General features: G+C 51.7%; 1 protein-coding gene across 1 annotated transcript; it reads left to right on the top strand.

Annotated features, from left to right (window-relative positions):
• The first annotated feature begins 446 nt into the window (after positions 1 to 446).
• tmem170b (transmembrane protein 170B) lies at positions 447 to 14,362 on the top strand. The gene is made up of 3 exons (XM_072447216.1): positions 447 to 687; positions 13,802 to 13,972; positions 14,098 to 14,362. Exons 1-3 carry the CDS (start codon positions 597 to 599, stop codon positions 14,226 to 14,228), a joined length of 393 nt encoding a protein of 130 aa, XP_072303317.1. The 5' UTR covers positions 447 to 596; the 3' UTR covers positions 14,229 to 14,362.
• Positions 14,363 to 16,457: the final 2,095 nt, after the last annotated feature.

The following is a 16,457-nucleotide window of genomic DNA, read 5'->3' on the forward strand; positions in this document are numbered from 1 at the left end:
CGCATCCATGGTCCGAGCGCGTGGTCGTGACGTTTCCAGGACGCTCCGGTCAAACGCGTGACGTGACGTCACCGCGCAGACCTGCGCCGTTCCCTTTTGTCTCCTTCATTCATAAAGCGCAAACCGGCTACGGCCCCTTTAACGGCTGATGCAGGACGAGCCCGGGACCGGCCGCCGCCACCACCACCGTGCCATGCTCCGTGCCATCCGTGCATCATGGCCTCCGAGCTGCCTCCGCCGCCGTGCCCCGCCGCCGCCGCGGAGCCGGGCGTGAAGACGCAGCGCAGGCATCGGTAGAGGCGTGGGAGACCGGAGAGGAGAGAGGAGGAGAGAGGAAGAGAGAGGAGCAGAGAGGAGGAGAGAAGTGGAGAGAGGAGAGAGGGGAAGAGAGGAGGAGAGAGGAAGAGAGAGGAGAGAGGAGCAGAGAGGAGGAGAGAGGAGGGGAGAAGTGGAGAGAGGAGGAGAGAGGAGGGGAGAAGTGGAGAGAGGAGGAGAGAGGAGGGGAGAAGTGGAGAGAGGAGGAGAGAGGCCGCCGGTCGCATGCCGTGCTCGGTAACAGCTGCAGCAGCGGCAGCGGCGGCGCGGGACCGGCAGACATGACCGCGAGCCGGGACTACGCGCTGAATCTGTCCGTGCAGCAGGTGCTCAGCCTCTGGGTCCACGGCTCCACGCTGCAGCACTTCACAGGTACGGAACCGGCGCTCCCGTGTAGTCCCCGTGTGGTCTCCTGTGTGGTCCCCGTGTGGTCTCCCGTGTGGTCTCCTGTGTGGTCCCCGTGTGGTCTCCCGTGTGGTCTCCTGTGTGGTCCCCGTGTGGTCTCCTGTGTGGTCCCCGTGTGGTCTCCCGTGTGGTCTCCTGTGTGGTCCCCGTGTGGTCTCCCGTGTGGTCTCCTGTGTGGTCTCCTGTGTGGTCTCCCGTGTGGTCCCCCGTGTGGTCTCCCGTGTGGTCTCCTGTGTGGTCTCCCGTGTGGTCCCCCGTGTGGTCTCCTGTGTGGTCTCCTGTGTGGTCCCCGTGTGGTCTCCTGTGTGGTCTCCCGTGTGGTCCCCGTGTGGTCTCCTGTGTGGTCTCCCGTGTGGTCCCTGTGTGGTCTCCCGTGTGGTCTCCTGTGTGGTCTCCCGTGTGGTCCCCGTGTGGTCTCCTGTGTGGTCTCCTGTGTGGTCTCCCGTGTGGTCTCCCGTGTGGTCCCCCGTGTGGTCTCCCGTGTGGTCCCCGTGTGGTCTCCTGTGTGGTCTCCTGTGTGGTCCCCGTGTGGTCTCCTGTGTGGTCCCCGTGTGGTCTCCTGTGTGGTCTCCTGTGTGGTCTCCCGTGTGGTCCCCGTGTGGTCTCCCGTGTGGTCTCCTGTGTGGTCTCCCGTGTGGTCCCCGTGTGGTCTCCTGTGTGGTCTCCTGTGTGGTCTCCCGTGTGGTCTCCCGTGTGGTCCCCCGTGTGGTCTCCCGTGTGGTCCCCGTGTGGTCTCCTGTGTGGTCTCCTGTGTGGTCCCCGTGTGGTCTCCCGTGTGGTCCCCCGTGTGGTCTCCCGTGTGGTCCCCCGTGTGGTTTCCCGTGTGGTCCCCGTGTGGTCTCCTGTGTGGTCCCCCGTGTGGTCCAGGCTGGTGTTTTAGAGTCAGTTTTTTCTGATTTTTCATAGTTGACTTTCCACATTTAGCCAATTAATATTTGCAGCTTTATTATTTCTATTGAACATTGAGATTTTGTTTCACATTTTCAAATAAAGGGTGAAATATGCAGAAGTGTGAGATATTTACATTTTAAGTGCATTATTCATGAAATTCGGAAATGGTTTATTCTGGTGACATTTTGGTGTAATAAGTGTCGTTGTTATAAACGAGTTGTGCACCTGTGTCAGCCTAAAGACAAACTAACTAATAATAATAATAAATATAGCCGCAAGCGGCAATGATCAGCCCTCGCCACGCCGCCGCCACACCGCAAGAGGAGGGGGCGCTGACGCGCCCCAATTGTCCTTTTATTACGCCTACTGCTGAATCTGTGACGCTTTCACATCTTCTCCCCTTTGTTTTACCATCAAAAAGCAATTTTATTTTGAATTCTTGGCAAAATGTGCGGCTTTGCCGCACAGACACCGTGACTCTTTGAATGAAAATGTGGATAACTTTTGATGGTCCACCCCTGAAGTTGAGTCTCACCAAATTTCAGGTTAAAGGCGGTATGGACGATTTTTCGGCGATTTGAGAACGCAGGCGGAAGTGCACATGCCCCTCCCCCGTGTGGACTGATACAACACACACGTGCATCACATCGCTCGTCTCCCGTAGATTTCTGTCCACTTCTGCGTCAGCTCGAACTGTCTTTCTCCATCTTCATTTTGCCCCGTACACTGAGGGAACTATATTATGATAGATCCATGCGCTTAGGCACGCGGAAACGTGGGGACGAGCCTGACGCAGCTGCAGGTGAGCGATAGGTGCGTTTTATGATTGATACGTGGCAGGACAAATGATTTATCCACGCCACGAGGAAATATGATAAAAATTTGGCTGAAAAAAATCGGCCATACCACCTTTAATATGTCTAACGCCCTGGGAGGAGTTTGTGAAAGTCTAAAGTGTAAACATGTTCTGGCAATTTCCCCATTGGAATAACATGGGAGGTTTTGGTCATCGCTACGGCAACGCCATAACAATTATGACATGGGTCTCATTGACTTTTTTGATGGGGCTAAAATTGAGTTGTGTGTCAAATTTCAGATAATTTCGCAAAACTAAACTTTTAACCTCCATATAAAAGCTGTAGGGGGCGCTGTGGCTCCAAATTAATTTATTTCACTTCAAGTAGGTTTAGGGCAAAGAGTTTAACAACTGATTCTAATTTGACGCAATTCGGACTTTATCTGCGCAAACGGCAGAAATGTTAAATTTGGGAGATTAAGATAAGATAAGATATTCCTTTATTGTCCCACATGGGGAAATTTCATTGGTGCAACGCAGGTAGATACAGAGGTAGATCCAGAAGAACAGATCACTTATAGGAAGTCTGAAAAACACTTTCAGTAGAAGATCTCCTATAAATAAATAAAAACTCCCATAGACAAATAAATAATTAAAGAAGATATAAATACATAAATACCATTGCATGTGATCCCGACAGTAATTGCACATGAATATGTGTCACGACAGCACATAGATTGCACATGAATTTCACATGAATTGCACATATGACAGAATTGCACATCAGTATTAGGTTAGGTCAGTATTGCGAGTGTTCAGTACTAACAGTTTTTGTTATAAAGTCTGACAGCAGCAGGAAGGAAAGACCTACGAAACCTTTCCTTCACACAGCGAGGGTGGATCAGTCTCTCACTGAAGCTGCTCTCCAGAGTGGACAGAGTGTCCTGCAGGGGGCGACACTCATGGTCCAGCATAGATGTGAATCTAGCCAGGACCCTCCTGTCCCCCACCTCCTGCACCGAGTCCAGAGCACAGCCCAGGACGGAGCTGGACTTCTTGATGACTCTGTCCAGCCTCTTCCTCTCCCTCTCTGTGATGCTGCTGCTCCAGCAGGCCACACCTACAGGAGCTGATGCCACCACAGAGTCAGAGAAGGTCTTCAGGAGTGGCCCTGTCACTCCAAAAGACCTGAGTCTCCTCAGGAGGTAGAGCCGACTCTGGCTCTTCCTGTACAGTGCGTCTGTGTTATGAGTCCAGTCCAGTTTGTGGTTCAGATGAACACCCAGGTACTTGTATGAGTCACTCTCTCAATGTCCCGTCCCTGGATGTTCACTGGTGAGGGGGCAGTGGGGTGGCGTCTGCGGAAATCCACCACCATCTCCTTGGTCTTCCCCGCGTTGATGAGGAGGTGGTTCCGCTGACACCAGTCCACAAAGTCCTGCTCCAGTCCTCTGTACTCCGCGTCATCGTCGTCCGTGAGGAGTCCGATGATGGCAGAGTCGTCAGAGAACTTCTGCAGGACACAGCTGTCCGTGTCATGTCTGAAGTCTGCAGTGTAAAGGGTGAAGAGAAAGGGCGCGAGGACAGTGCCCTGGGGCGCCCCCACACTGCAGGTCCGAGTGTCAGACACACAGTCCCGGGCTCTCACAAACTGGGGTCGGTCTGTGAGGTAGTCCAGGATCCACTCTGCCAGGTCATACCCCACACCAGCCGTCTCCAGCTTGTCCCTCAGGAGCAGCGGCTGGATGGTGTTGAAGGCGCTGGAAAGATCGAAGAACAGAATCCTCACAGAGCTGCCAGGCTTTTCCAGGTGAGAGAGAGAGCGGTGCAGCAGGGAGATGACAGCGTCCTCCACTCCGATGCCAGACCGATATGCAAACTGCAGCGGGTCCATGGCTGAGCTCACGGTGGAGCGGAGGTGGTCCAGGACTAGCCGCTCCAGTGTCTTCATCAGGTGGGACGTGAGAGCCACTGGCCTGAAGCTGTTGAGGTCTTTGGGGCGCGGTGTCTTAGGCACAGGTACCAGACAGGAGGTCTTCCAGACCTGTGGTACCACCCTCAGCTTCAGGCTCATGTTGAAGACATGCTCCATAACTCCACACAGTTCATCTAAGGACTTAAGGAGCCTGGGGCTGATGCCATCAGGTCCTGCTGCCTTCCTCACTTTAATCCTCTTCAGCTCACTCCTCACCTGTGCTGCTGTGACAGTCAGTGGTTGGCAGGGGGACCGTGTGCTGGGGGGATGGGTGAGTCCAGGCGAAGTGGGGAGCTGATGGTCCGGGGCAGATAAGCGAAGAGGAACAGATGCAGGGCATTGTCCAGCTGTGGAAGAGGGAGCATGCAGCTGTGCAGGGGGAGGGGCGGGTGACCGATCAAACCTCAAGAAGTGAGCATTTAAATCATTCACCCACTGTAGATCCCCCTCTGTCTGGGCAGGGGGGATTTTGAAGCCCGAGATGGTTTTCAGGCTCCTCCACACTCCCTGAATGTTCTTTTGCTGCAGCTGCTCCTCCATCCTCCTCTTGTAGCCGGCCTCAGCCTGCCTGATCTTCCTCCTCAGCTCCTTCTGCACAGTCCTCAGCTCCTCCTTGTTCCCTGACCTGAAGGCTCTCTTCTTCTCCTTCAGCAGAGCCTTCAGTTCACGGTTAATCCATGGCTTGTTGTTTGGAAAACAATGTTCTCAAAACAGAAGTTGATGTAGTCCGTGATGCACTCTGTGATGGTGTTGATGTCCTCCCCATGTGGGTCATAAAGCTCAGTCCAGACAGTGGTGCTGAAGCAGTCCCTCAGAGCCTCCTCGCTCTCAGCAGACCACATCCTCACCTCACGGGACACCACAGGCTGCCTGCGCACGATGGGTTCATACACAGGCCTCAGATGTACAAGGTTGTGGTCCGAGCTGCCCAGGGGAGGGAGGGGGGAAGAGGAATAAGCCTCCTTGGTGTTGGCAAAAAACAAGTCCAATGTTCTATTCTCTCTGGTGGGGCAGGTAACATACTGGGTGTATGTTGGGAGAACAGAAGAGGGAGAAGCGTGGTTAAAGTCACCAGAGATGAGGAAGAGAGCCTGTGGATGCTGTGTTTGCAGCCTACAAGTGCAGGAGAGCAGTGCTTCACAAGCATTTTCAGCATTGGCAGACGGGGCCACATAGACTGCGATCAAAATCACATGTGAGAACTCCCGGGGCAGATAATATGGCCTCATGCCAATAGCCAATAGTTCAATATCCTTGTTACATAGCTGCTCCCTCACTGTGCAGTGTTCGGGTTTGGACCAGCTCGTGTTCACATACACCGCCAGACCTCCACCTCTTTTCTTCAAGCATTCTTTCGTTAAAATTATGAAATTCTAGCTAAAGTTTGCGGCTTCGCCGCTCAGAGACCGTGACAGGTATCAATGTAATTTGAATAAGTTTTGATGTCCCACTCCTCAGTACCATTTTCACCAAATTTCAGCTTTTTAGAGCCAACGCCCTGGGAGGAGTTCGTAAAAGTACGACGTTTGGAAAAACTCCTGAATCATGCTTAGCCATTTTTGAACCAATATGGCCGACATTTGGTTGGGTGGACGGCGTTGCCGTAATAATATTTTTTACTTCTCTTGTCACCATCTACCTCTGCGCCAAATTTCATGATTCTAGGATCAGATTTTTTTTGGGTCATTTCCTATCTCAATGCATTTTTGGTACATTTGGGGGCGCTGATGCGCCAATTTTTTTTTTATTTTAGAAAAGAGAAATAGCCAGAATGTAGAGAGGCACGATTTTTATAGGTGTGCAAATTTTTGTGACTTTTCGTCAATGTTCACTGGGTGAAAAATAGGGGGGTTGGTCCCGAGAAGAAGAAGAAGAAGAAGAAAGAAAGAATAATATTCCGATGCGAAAACAATGTTTCCCATTTCTCAAATATCATAAACTATACATTTTCGGAAAGCGCTCGCGCTTTCCTACCTCATGGTGTGGGTCCCTGGTCACTGACGGGTACTTTCGTTAATTTTGAGTGGGCTCCGCCCACTTTGTGTTTTGGCCCTCTATACAGTAATAATGTTCAATTTTTGCATTACATGCTTATATGCACGGAACATGCAAGAGATGGGGAACGTATTCGTGAGCTACTTAGGGCAAATGAGTGCTTTATAAGGGGATGACGACCGCGATCGTCTGCACGGGGCGTGCGTGAGTGAAGGAGTGCGTTAGTGAGTGCCTGGAAGTGGGCGAGCGCTTCGCGCTCGATTTTGTGCATACAACGTGCGCACTTTCACAGCCGTGCTTCGCACGGCCTTACGAGATTAATAGGCCTCTCGCCAGCTTGTGGCGCTCGGGCCTAATAATATTAATAACTATAGCCGCAAGCAGCGATGATCGGCCCTTGTCACCGTGATGCTGTCGCGTCTTCTTCCCTTTGCTTTACATATAAATGGAAAGTTTGCGGCTCCGTCGCACAGAGACCGTAACTCTTGCAATAAAAATGTTGATATTTTTTGATGGACCTCCCCTAAAGATGAGTCTCACCAAATTTCAGGCTAATCGGGCTAACGCTCCTGGAGGAGTTTGTAAAAGTATGAAGTGTAAGTATGTTCAGATTTGGCGATTTCCCCATTGGAATAACATGGGAGGCTCCTGTCATCGCTACGGCTACTCCGTAACAAATATGACATATGTCTCATTGACTTTTGGATCGGGATGCCAAAATGGAATTTTTGTGCCAAATTTTGTAAAATTTCAAAAAAGTAAATATTTTACCCTCCATGTAAAATTAAATTTCACTCTGTAGGGGGCGCTATCGCGCCAAAATAATCAGCTTCACCTCAAGTAGGTTTTGGGAAAAGTGTTTAACAATTGATTCAAATTTGACACAATTCAGACTTTATCTGCGCAAACGGCAGCAAATTTAAAATTCGGGACATTTCTGAAATTCTAGCAATAGCTTGCGGCTTAGCAAATTTTGATCCAATATGGCCAAAATTTGGTTGGGCGAACGGCGTTGCCTTAATATTATTTTTTACTTCTCTGTTCACCATCTACCTCTGCGCCAAATTTCATGATTCTAGGATCAGATTTTTTTTTTGGCCATTTCCTATCTCTCGATGCATTTGTTCATTTGGGGGCGCTGACGCGCCATTTTTTTAAAATTTTAGAAAAAGGAGATTTATAGAGGTTTGCAATTTTTTTGTGACTTTTGGTCAATGTTCACTGGGTGAAAAATACGGGAGTTGGTCCTGAAGAAGAAAGAATAAAATTTCGAGGCGAAAATAATGTTTCCCATTTTTCAAATATCATAAACTCGCGCTCGCGCTTTCCTCCCTCATGGTGCTGGCCCCGGGTCACTGTCGGGTACTTTCGTTAATTTTGACTGGGCTCCGCCCACTTTGCGTTTCTGGCCCTCTAAACAGTAATAATGTACATGTTTATATGCACGGAAAGTGCAGGAGATGGGGAACATATTCGTGAGTTACTTAGCGCAAACGAGCGCTTTACGTGGAGATGACGACCGTGTAAAGCGCTCGTTTCGCACGGGCTTTGCCCGTTTACAACAATAATGTTCCATTTTCCTATTGCTAATTAGTCTGCACGGGACGTGCTCCGCACGGCCGACAGAACTAAGAGGCCTCTCGCCAGCTTGTGGTGCTCGGGCCTAATAATTTAATTAAAACATAGTAATAATAATAATAATAAGAAGAACATATTAATAATGATGATAATAATAATAATAATAATGAGCTGATGTAAAGAAGTCAGTCATTTTAGAGGAGAAGAACTTTACAAACATGGAGGAGCACTTTGTTGATGTGTAAATAAAGACACAAGGAACAAAAGGACTGTTCTTCTTCTTCTTCTTCTTCTTCTTCTTCTTCTTCTTCTTCTTCTTCTTCTTCTTCTTCTTCTTCTTCTTCTTCTTCTTCTTCTTCTTCTTCTTCTTCTTCTTCTTCTTCTTCTTCTTCTTCTTCTTCTTCTTCTTCTTCTTGGTTGACCACTTCCTCTCGGCTCAGCACATTCTATTTGTGTCTGAAGCGTTTCTTATTCCGCAGCAGCTGTTAAATAAATGTTCGCACACGTAAGCGCGACAAACACGAGCGAGAAATAAGTTTCGACGTGCAAATTCTGTGACCCTGTGGGGCTGTCTGACCCTGTGTGGCTGTCTGACCCTGTGTGGCTGTGTGACCCTGTGTGGCTGTCTGACCCTGTGTGGCTGTGTGACCCTGTGTGGCTGTCTGACCCTGTGTGGCTGTGTGACCCTGTGTGGCTGTCTGACCCTGTGTGGCTGTGTGACCCTGTGTGGCTGTGTGACCCTGTGTGGCTGTCTGACCCTGTGTGGCTGTGTGACCCTGTGGGGCTGTCTGACCCTGTGTGGCTGTGTGACCCTGTGGGGCAGTGTGACCCTGTGTGGCTGTCTGACCCTGTGGGGCTGTGTGACCCTGTGTGGCTGTCTGACCCTGTGGGGCTGTGTGACCCTGTGTGGCTGTCTGACCCTGTGTGGCTGTGTGACCCTGTGGGGCTGTCTGACCCTGTGTGGCTGTGTGACCCTGTGGGGCTGTCTGACCCTGTGTGGCTGTGTGACCCTGTGTGGCTGTCTGACCCTGTGTGGCTGTCTGACCCTGTGTGGCTGTGTGACCCTGACCCTGTGTGGCTGTCTGACCCTGTGTGGCTGTGTGACCCTGTGTGGCTGTCTGACCCTGTGTGGCTGTGTGACCCTGTGGGGCTGTCTGACCCTGTGTGGCTGTGTGACCCTGTGGGGCTGTGTGACCCTGTGTGGCTGTCTGACCCTGTGTGGCTGTGTGACCCTGTGTGGCTGTCTGACCCTGTGTGGCTGTGTGACCCTGTGGGGCTGTCTGACCCTGTGTGGCTGTGTGACCCTGTGGGGCTGTTTGACCCTGTGTGGCTGTGTGACCCTGTGGGGCTGTCTGACCCTGTGTGGCTGTGTGACCCTGTGGGGCTGTGTGACCCTGTGGGGCTGTCTGACCCTGTGTGGCTGTGTGACCCTGTGGGGCTGTCTGACCCTGTGGGGCTGTCTGACCCTGTGTGGCTGTGTGACCCTGTGTGGCTGTCTGACCCTGTGGGGCTGTGTGACCCTGTGTGGCTGTGTGACCCTGTGGGGCTGTGTGACCCTGTGTGGCTGTGTGACCCTGTGGGGCTGTCTGACCCTGTGGGGCTGTGTGACCCTGTGTGGCTGTCTGACCCTGTGGGGCTGTCTGACCCTGTGGGGCTGTGTGACCCTGTGGGGCTGTCTGACCCTGTGGGGCTGTGTGACCCTGTGTGGCTGTCTGACCCTGTGGGGCTGTGTGACCCTGTGTGGCTGTCTGACCCTGTGGGGCTGTGTGACCCTGTGGGGCTGTGTGACCCTGTGTGGCTGTCTGACCCTGTGGGGCTGTGTGACCCTGTGTGGCTGTCTGACCCTGTGGGGCTGTGTGACCCTGTGTGGCTGGTCAGTCAAAGACACGTCTCGGCTCTGAACGAGTGTCCCACAGGACGACGTCACAAATGAAGATTTGCGCAGCAGCTTCTTCTTCTGTGGAATTCAACAAAGGCTTTGGGAGTTTGCAGTGATTGAAAAGGACATGACGCTGCTTCACTGCAGCTGGAGCAGTTTTACAGAAACGCTGCACATATTTGTGCCAACGAACATTCTCAGTCATGAACTTTAACTTTGACTGAGGTCAAGGATAAGTGACCCCCAGTGACCTCTTTCCTTAGATCTAGACCTCAGTATCACTCTTCACATTAGTGTCATACGCCCCCTGGAGGACACGCCCTCTGGAGGACGCTCACATGTGACACGCCCCCTGTAGGACGCTCACATGTGACACGCCCCCTGTAGGACGCTCACATGTGACACGCCCCCTGGAGGACGCTCTCACATGTGACACGCCCCCTGGAGGACGCTCACACATGTGACACGCCCCCTGGAGGACGCTCACATGTGACACGCCCCCTGGAGGACGCTCACATGTGACACGCCACCTGTAGGACGCTCTCACATGTGACACGCCCCCTGGAGGACGCTCTCACATGTGACACGCCCCCTGGAGGACGCTCTCGAATGTGACATCCCCCTGGAGGACGCTCTCACATGTGACACGCCCCCTGGAGGATGCTCACATGTGACACGCCCCCTGGAGGATGCTCACATGTGACACGCCCCCTGGAGGATGCTCACATGTGACACGCCCCCTGGAGGACGCTCACATGTGACACGCCCCCTGGAGGACGCTCACATGTGACACGCCCCCTGGAGGACGCTCACATGTGACACGCCCCCTGGAGGACGCTCACATGTGACACGCCCCCTGGAGGACGCTCTCACATGTGACACGCCCCCTGGAGGACGCTCTCGAATGTGACATCCCCCTGGAGGACGCTCTCACATGTGACACGCCCCCTGGAGGATGCTCACATGTGACACGCCCCCTGGAGGATGCTCACATGTGACACGCCCCCTGGAGGACGCTCACATGTGACACGCCCCCTGGAGGACGCTCACATGTGACACGCCCCCTGGAGGACGCTCACATGTGACACGCCCCCTGGAGGACGCTCACATGTGACACGCCCCCTGGAGGACGCTCACATGTGACACGCCCCCTGGAGGACGCTCTCACATGTGACACGCCCCCTGGAGGACGCTCTCGAATGTGACATCCCCCTGGAGGACGCTCTCACATGTGACACGCCCCCTGGAGGATGCTCACATGTGACACGCCCCCTGGAGGATGCTCACATGTGACACGCCCCCTGGAGGACGCTCACATGTGACACGCCCCCTGGAGGACGCTCACATGTGACACGCCCCCTGGAGGACGCTCACATGTGACACGCCCCCTGGAGGACGCTCAACAGTTAAAGCGAGTCTCAAACCAGAGGAACACGGACGGAACAGGCCTGTCCCTGATTGGCTGATCCACCTGTCAATCACGTCGATCTGAACTCTCGGATCCTGGCGACTGTAACTTAAAGGTGGAATGGACGATTTTTTCCAGCAAATTTTTATCATATTTCCTCGTGGCGTGGATAAATCATTTGTCCTGCCACGTATCAATCATAAAACGCACCTATCGCTCACCTGCAGCTGCGTCAGGCTCGTCCCCACGTTTCCGCGTGCCTAAGCGCATGGATCTATCATAATATAGTTCCCTCAGTGTACGGGGCAAAATGAAGACGGAGAAAGACAGTTCGAGCTGACGCAGAAGTGGACAGAAATCTACGGGAGACGAGAGATGTGATGCGCTCCGTTGCGCTAATAAACAAACGCACGTGTGTGTTGTATCAGTCCACACGGGGGAGGGGCATGTGCACTTCCGCCTGCGTTCTCAAATCGCCGAAAAATTGTCCATACCGCCTTTAAAATATAACAGTGCAATTTAAAAAGCAGTTCCAACGCCGCTCTAAAGCCATTCCAAAGCCATTCCAAAGCCATTCTAAAGCCGCTCCAAAGCCGTTCTTGTGTGCTGTGTCCGAGGCGGTCGAGGCGTTCAGAAAAGCACAATATACTTTAAACTATTGTCTATAGATATTTTAGTATGAGAATCGATACTTGTACAAATATACTATGTTGGTATTACTTCGCTCATCACAATCTGAACCTTAAAGCCTTTAGTAAGTGGCACGACTGTACCTCTGTTACACCTGCAGCTCCTGCAGCTGGTCTCTGAACTGCTGCAAGAGCAAATATCACTTCATGCCCTTGTGAGTGTACTTCACATACTGTGTTCTTAATGTACAAATATTTGACTCATCTTTGATATCGTTCCAGTTAAAATGTTAAACACCGTTTCACAAACTGTGGTTCTTGTTTCTTCTGATTATTGATGGAAAATTACTTCCTGTTTATAGTTTGAGTCTTAAAGGAAAAAGAAAAAAGAGGATCAAACGTGAGCTGAACTTTGGCCTGGTTTCGAAATGTACCAAATGTACAAAACAGAAGTAAAGTACATTTACAAGTCAATACTCGTGATGGATGTGTGAGGGCGGAGCTTCCTGTTTGTATTAAAGCCGCTCCAAGTCTGTTCAAAAGCCGCTCTAAAGCCGCGTGTGTGTGTCTTTCAGAGATGTGGTACTGGGTGTTCCTGTGGACGCGCTAAAGCCGCTCTAAAGCCGCGTGTGTGTGTCTTTCAGAGATGTGGTACTGGGTGTTCCTCTGGACACTCTAAAGCCGCTCTAAAGCCGCGTGTGTGTGTCTTTCAGAGATGTGGTACTGGGTGTTCCTCTGGACACTCTAAAGCCGCTCTAAAGCCGCGTGTGTGTGTCTTTCAGAGATGTGGTACTGGGTGTTCCTCTCGCCTCTCTAAAGCCGCTCTAAAGCCACTCTAAAGCCGCTCTAAAGCCTGTGTGTGTGTCTTTCAGAGATGTGGTACTGGGTGTTCCTCTCGCCTCTCTAAAGCCGCTCTAAAGCCACTCTAAAGCCGCTCTAAAGCCTGTGTGTGTGTCTTTCAGAGATGTGGTACTGGTGTTTCTCTGGACACTCTAAAGCCGCTCTAAAGCCACTCTAAAGCCGCTCTAAAGCCGAGTGTGTGTGTCTTTCAGAGATGTGGTACTGGGTGTTCCTCTGGACCCTCTAAAGCCGCTCTAAAGCCACTCTAAAGCTGCTCTAAAACCGCTCTAAAGCCACTCTAAAGCCACTCTAAAGCCGCTCTAAAGCCGTCTGTGTGTGTCTTTCAGAGATGTGGTACTGGGTGTTCCTGTGGACGCTCTAAAGCCGCTTTAAAGCTACTCTAAAGCCGTTCTAAAGCTGCTCCAAAGCCGCTCCATAGCCATTTCAAAGCCGTTCTTGTGTGCTGTTTACCAGGCGGTCAAGGCGCCTGTGTGTCTTTCAGAGATGTGGTACTGGGTGTTCCTGTGGACGCACTAAAGCCGCTCTAAAGCCGTGTGTGTGTGTCTTTCAGAAATGTGGTACTGGGTGTTTCTTTCGCCGTTCTAAAGCCGCTCTAAAGCCACTCTAAAGCCGCGTGTGTGTGTCTTTCAGAGATCTGGTACTGGGTGTTCCTCTGGACACTCTAAAGCCGCTCTAAAGCCGCTCTAAAGCCGCTCCAAAGTCGCTCTAAAGCCGCTCTAAATCCGCTCTAAAGCCGCTCTAAAGCAGTCTGTGTGTGTCTTTCAGAGATGTGGTACTGGGTGTTCCTGTGGACGCACTAAAGCCGCTCTAAAGCCGCTCTTGTGTGTTGTTTTTGTGTCTTTCAGAGATGTGGTACTGGGTGTTCCTGTGGACGCACTAAAGACGCTCTTAAGCCGCTCTAAAGCCGCTCTAAAGCCACTCTAAAGCCATGTGTGTGTGTCTTTCAGAGATGTGGTACTGGGTGTTCCTCTCGCCGCTCTAAAGCCGCTCTTAAGCCGCTCTAAAGCCGCTTTAAAGCCGCTCTAAAGCCGCTCTAAAGCCGCTCGTGTGTTGTTTTTGTGTCTTTCAGAGATGTGGTACTGGGTGTTCCTGTGGACACTCTTCTCGTCGCTCTTCGTCCACGGCGTGGTCGGGCTCCTCATGTTCTTCATGTTACAGAGACACAAACGAGGACGTCTCATCACTGTCGTCCTCATCAGTGTCGGCTTCATCGTTTCTCTGTGCGGAGCCGTCATCACCAGTGAGGAACCAAGCTCTGATCCCCTCTGACCCTTTGACCCTCTGACCCTTTGACCCTCTGATCCTCTGACCCTTTGACCCTCTGATCCTCTGACCCTCTGACCTTCTGACCTCCTCTCTCTTCAGGTGCGGCTGTAGCCGGCGTTTACCGCGTGGCCGGTAAAGACATGGCGGCGATGCAGGCTCTGGTCTTCGGCGCGGGTCAAACCACTTTGTCCATCATCATCTCCTTCTCCCGCGTCCTGGCCACGCTCTGACCCCCAACTCAAGCACAGGCAGAACATCTAACGTCCTGACCAAGAGCTGGACCGAGAGCTGGACCGAGGTCTGGCCCAAGAGCTGGACCGAGAGCTGGCCCAAGAGCTGAACCAAGAGCTGGACCGAGGTCTGGACCGAGAGCAAGAGCTGGACCAAGAGCTGGACCAAGAGCTGGCCCAAGAGCTGAACCAAGAGCTGGACCGAGGTCTGGACCGAGAGCAAGAGCTGGACCAAGAGCTGGCCCAAGAGCTGAACCAAGAGCTGGACCGAGGTCTGGACCGAGAGCAAGAGCTGGACCAAGAGCTGGACCAAGAGCTGAACCAAAAGCTGGACCGAGGTCTGGACCGAGAGCAAGAGCTGGACCAAGAGCTGGACCAAGAGCTGAACCAAGAGCTGGACCGAGGTCTGGACCGAGAGCAAGAGCTGGACCAAGAGCTGGACCAAGAGCTGAACCAAGAGCTGGACCGAGGTCTGGACCGAGAGCAAGAGCTGGACCAAGAGCTGGACCAAGAGCTGGACCAAGAGCTGGACCGAGAGCAAGAGCTGGACCAAGAGCTGGACCAAGAGCTGGACCGAGAGCAAGAGCTGGACCAAGAGCTGGACCGAGGTCTGGACCGAGAGCAAGAGCTGGACCAAGAGCTGGACCAAGAGCTGGCCCAAGAGCTGAACCAAGAGCTGGACCGAGGTCTGGACCGAGAGCAAGAGCTGGACCAAGAGCTGGCCCAAGAGCTGAACCAAGAGCTGGACCGAGGTCTGGACCGAGAGCAAGAGCTGGACCAAGAGCTGGACCAAGAGCTGGACCGAGAGCAAGAGCTGGACCAAGAGCTGGACCGAGGTCTGGACCGAGAGCAAGAGCTGGACCGAGAGCTGGACCAAGAGCTGGACCGAGAGCTGGACCGAGGTCTGGACCGAGAGCAAGAGCTGGACCGAGAGCTGGACCAAGAGCTGGACCAAGAGCTGGACCGAGGTCTGGACCGAGAGCAAGAGCTGGACCGAGAGCTGGACCAAGAGCTGGACCAAGAGCTGGACCAAGAGCTGGACCAAGAGCTGGACCGAGAGCTTGACCGAGAGCTTGACCCTCAGTTGACCCTCAGTTGACCCTCAGGCTGCCCCTCAGGCTGCCCCTGGCGGCTGTGACCAGAGACACTGAACTTCTCCTCTGACATTAAACTTTTATTAAACTGTCATTTAAACTCAGTGCTGGAAAGTGGAACAAAGTACAAAAGTAAAAGTACTGCACTCAAGTATCATTGTTAGGTCTCTGTACTTTACTGAAGTATCTCTGGATCCTTCTGAGATCAGTGCTTTCGTCTCCATGGTGACAAACTTCTCCCGTCGACCAAAAACAGCACAATTCATCGAGTCTTGATGAAAATCGCCGCATTTTACGCACAATCCAACGATTCTCCAAATATATGTGAAAACTTTTTGTTACTCATCAAGTACTTTTTAAACCTTTTTGTTTTGGGGAGAGCTAATTTTCTGGTTTCATACGGGTTGTGACCGCCAGGGGGCATTGGCAAGAATGCACTGGGAGAGATGATCCAGGGTTTTCTCTTTATTAAAGTTTTTAGTCAAATAATACTGGTGGTTGGTATTTACAGAGCAGTTATTGATCATGCAAATATGTGTGTGGTTCTGTAATATAAACAAGGAGAATATAAATTATAATAAAATCTGTAAAACAATAACATATAATGCACAAATATACATGAGCTCCGTCGGAGCTACTGCTGTTAGCGCTTAGCTCGAGGCACTTAGCATTCACAAATACAAAACAAGGTAAATATATAACTTTAACTACACTATAAAACAATTCGAATAGCATGCAACACTTTATACACTCATGGAACAAATGGTGTGTCTATGTCTACTTTTGTTTCTAACAAATACTCACTTTTTATCACGCACACCAAACAACAACCACAAGCTCTACACGATGTGGGGGAAAACAACTAAAACTCTGCAAACTCGTAGCATCCTCAACCTAACTTGCCTATGCTAACGCGTGATTGGCTACTCGACCTGTCAATCAGGCACCTGACAGAAACGGGGCGGGTCCTTCGTCACACTTTTACTCAAGTCGATTTGTACCAGAAACTTTAACTTTCACTTGAGTTGTTTTTGCTCTTGTTTGTGTACTTTTACTCATGCGGTCGAGTACTTTTACTCATGGGGTCGAGTACTTTTACTCATGGGATCGAGTACTTTTACTCATGGGGTCGAGT

This window comes from Eucyclogobius newberryi, unplaced genomic scaffold (assembly GCF_026437365.1).
Source record: "Eucyclogobius newberryi isolate DKJ021-1_F unplaced genomic scaffold, fEucNew1.0.hap1 SCAF_16, whole genome shotgun sequence".
Classification (NCBI taxonomy): domain Eukaryota; kingdom Metazoa; phylum Chordata; class Actinopteri; order Gobiiformes; family Gobiidae; genus Eucyclogobius; species Eucyclogobius newberryi.

What these genes read in the sequence shown, in the direction of transcription:
- tmem170b (XM_072447216.1), top strand. Translation starts at nt 597, where the DNA reads ATGACCGCGAGCCGGGACTACGCGCTGAATCTGTCCGTGCAGCAGGTG. An exon ending in CACGCTGCAGCACTTCACAG is followed by an intron (nt 688 to 13,801) that starts GTACGGAACCGG and finishes TGTGTCTTTCAG; the next exon opens with AGATGTGGTACTGGGTGTTC. An exon ending in GTGCGGAGCCGTCATCACCA is followed by an intron (nt 13,973 to 14,097) that starts GTGAGGAACCAA and finishes CTCTCTCTTCAG; the next exon opens with GTGCGGCTGTAGCCGGCGTT.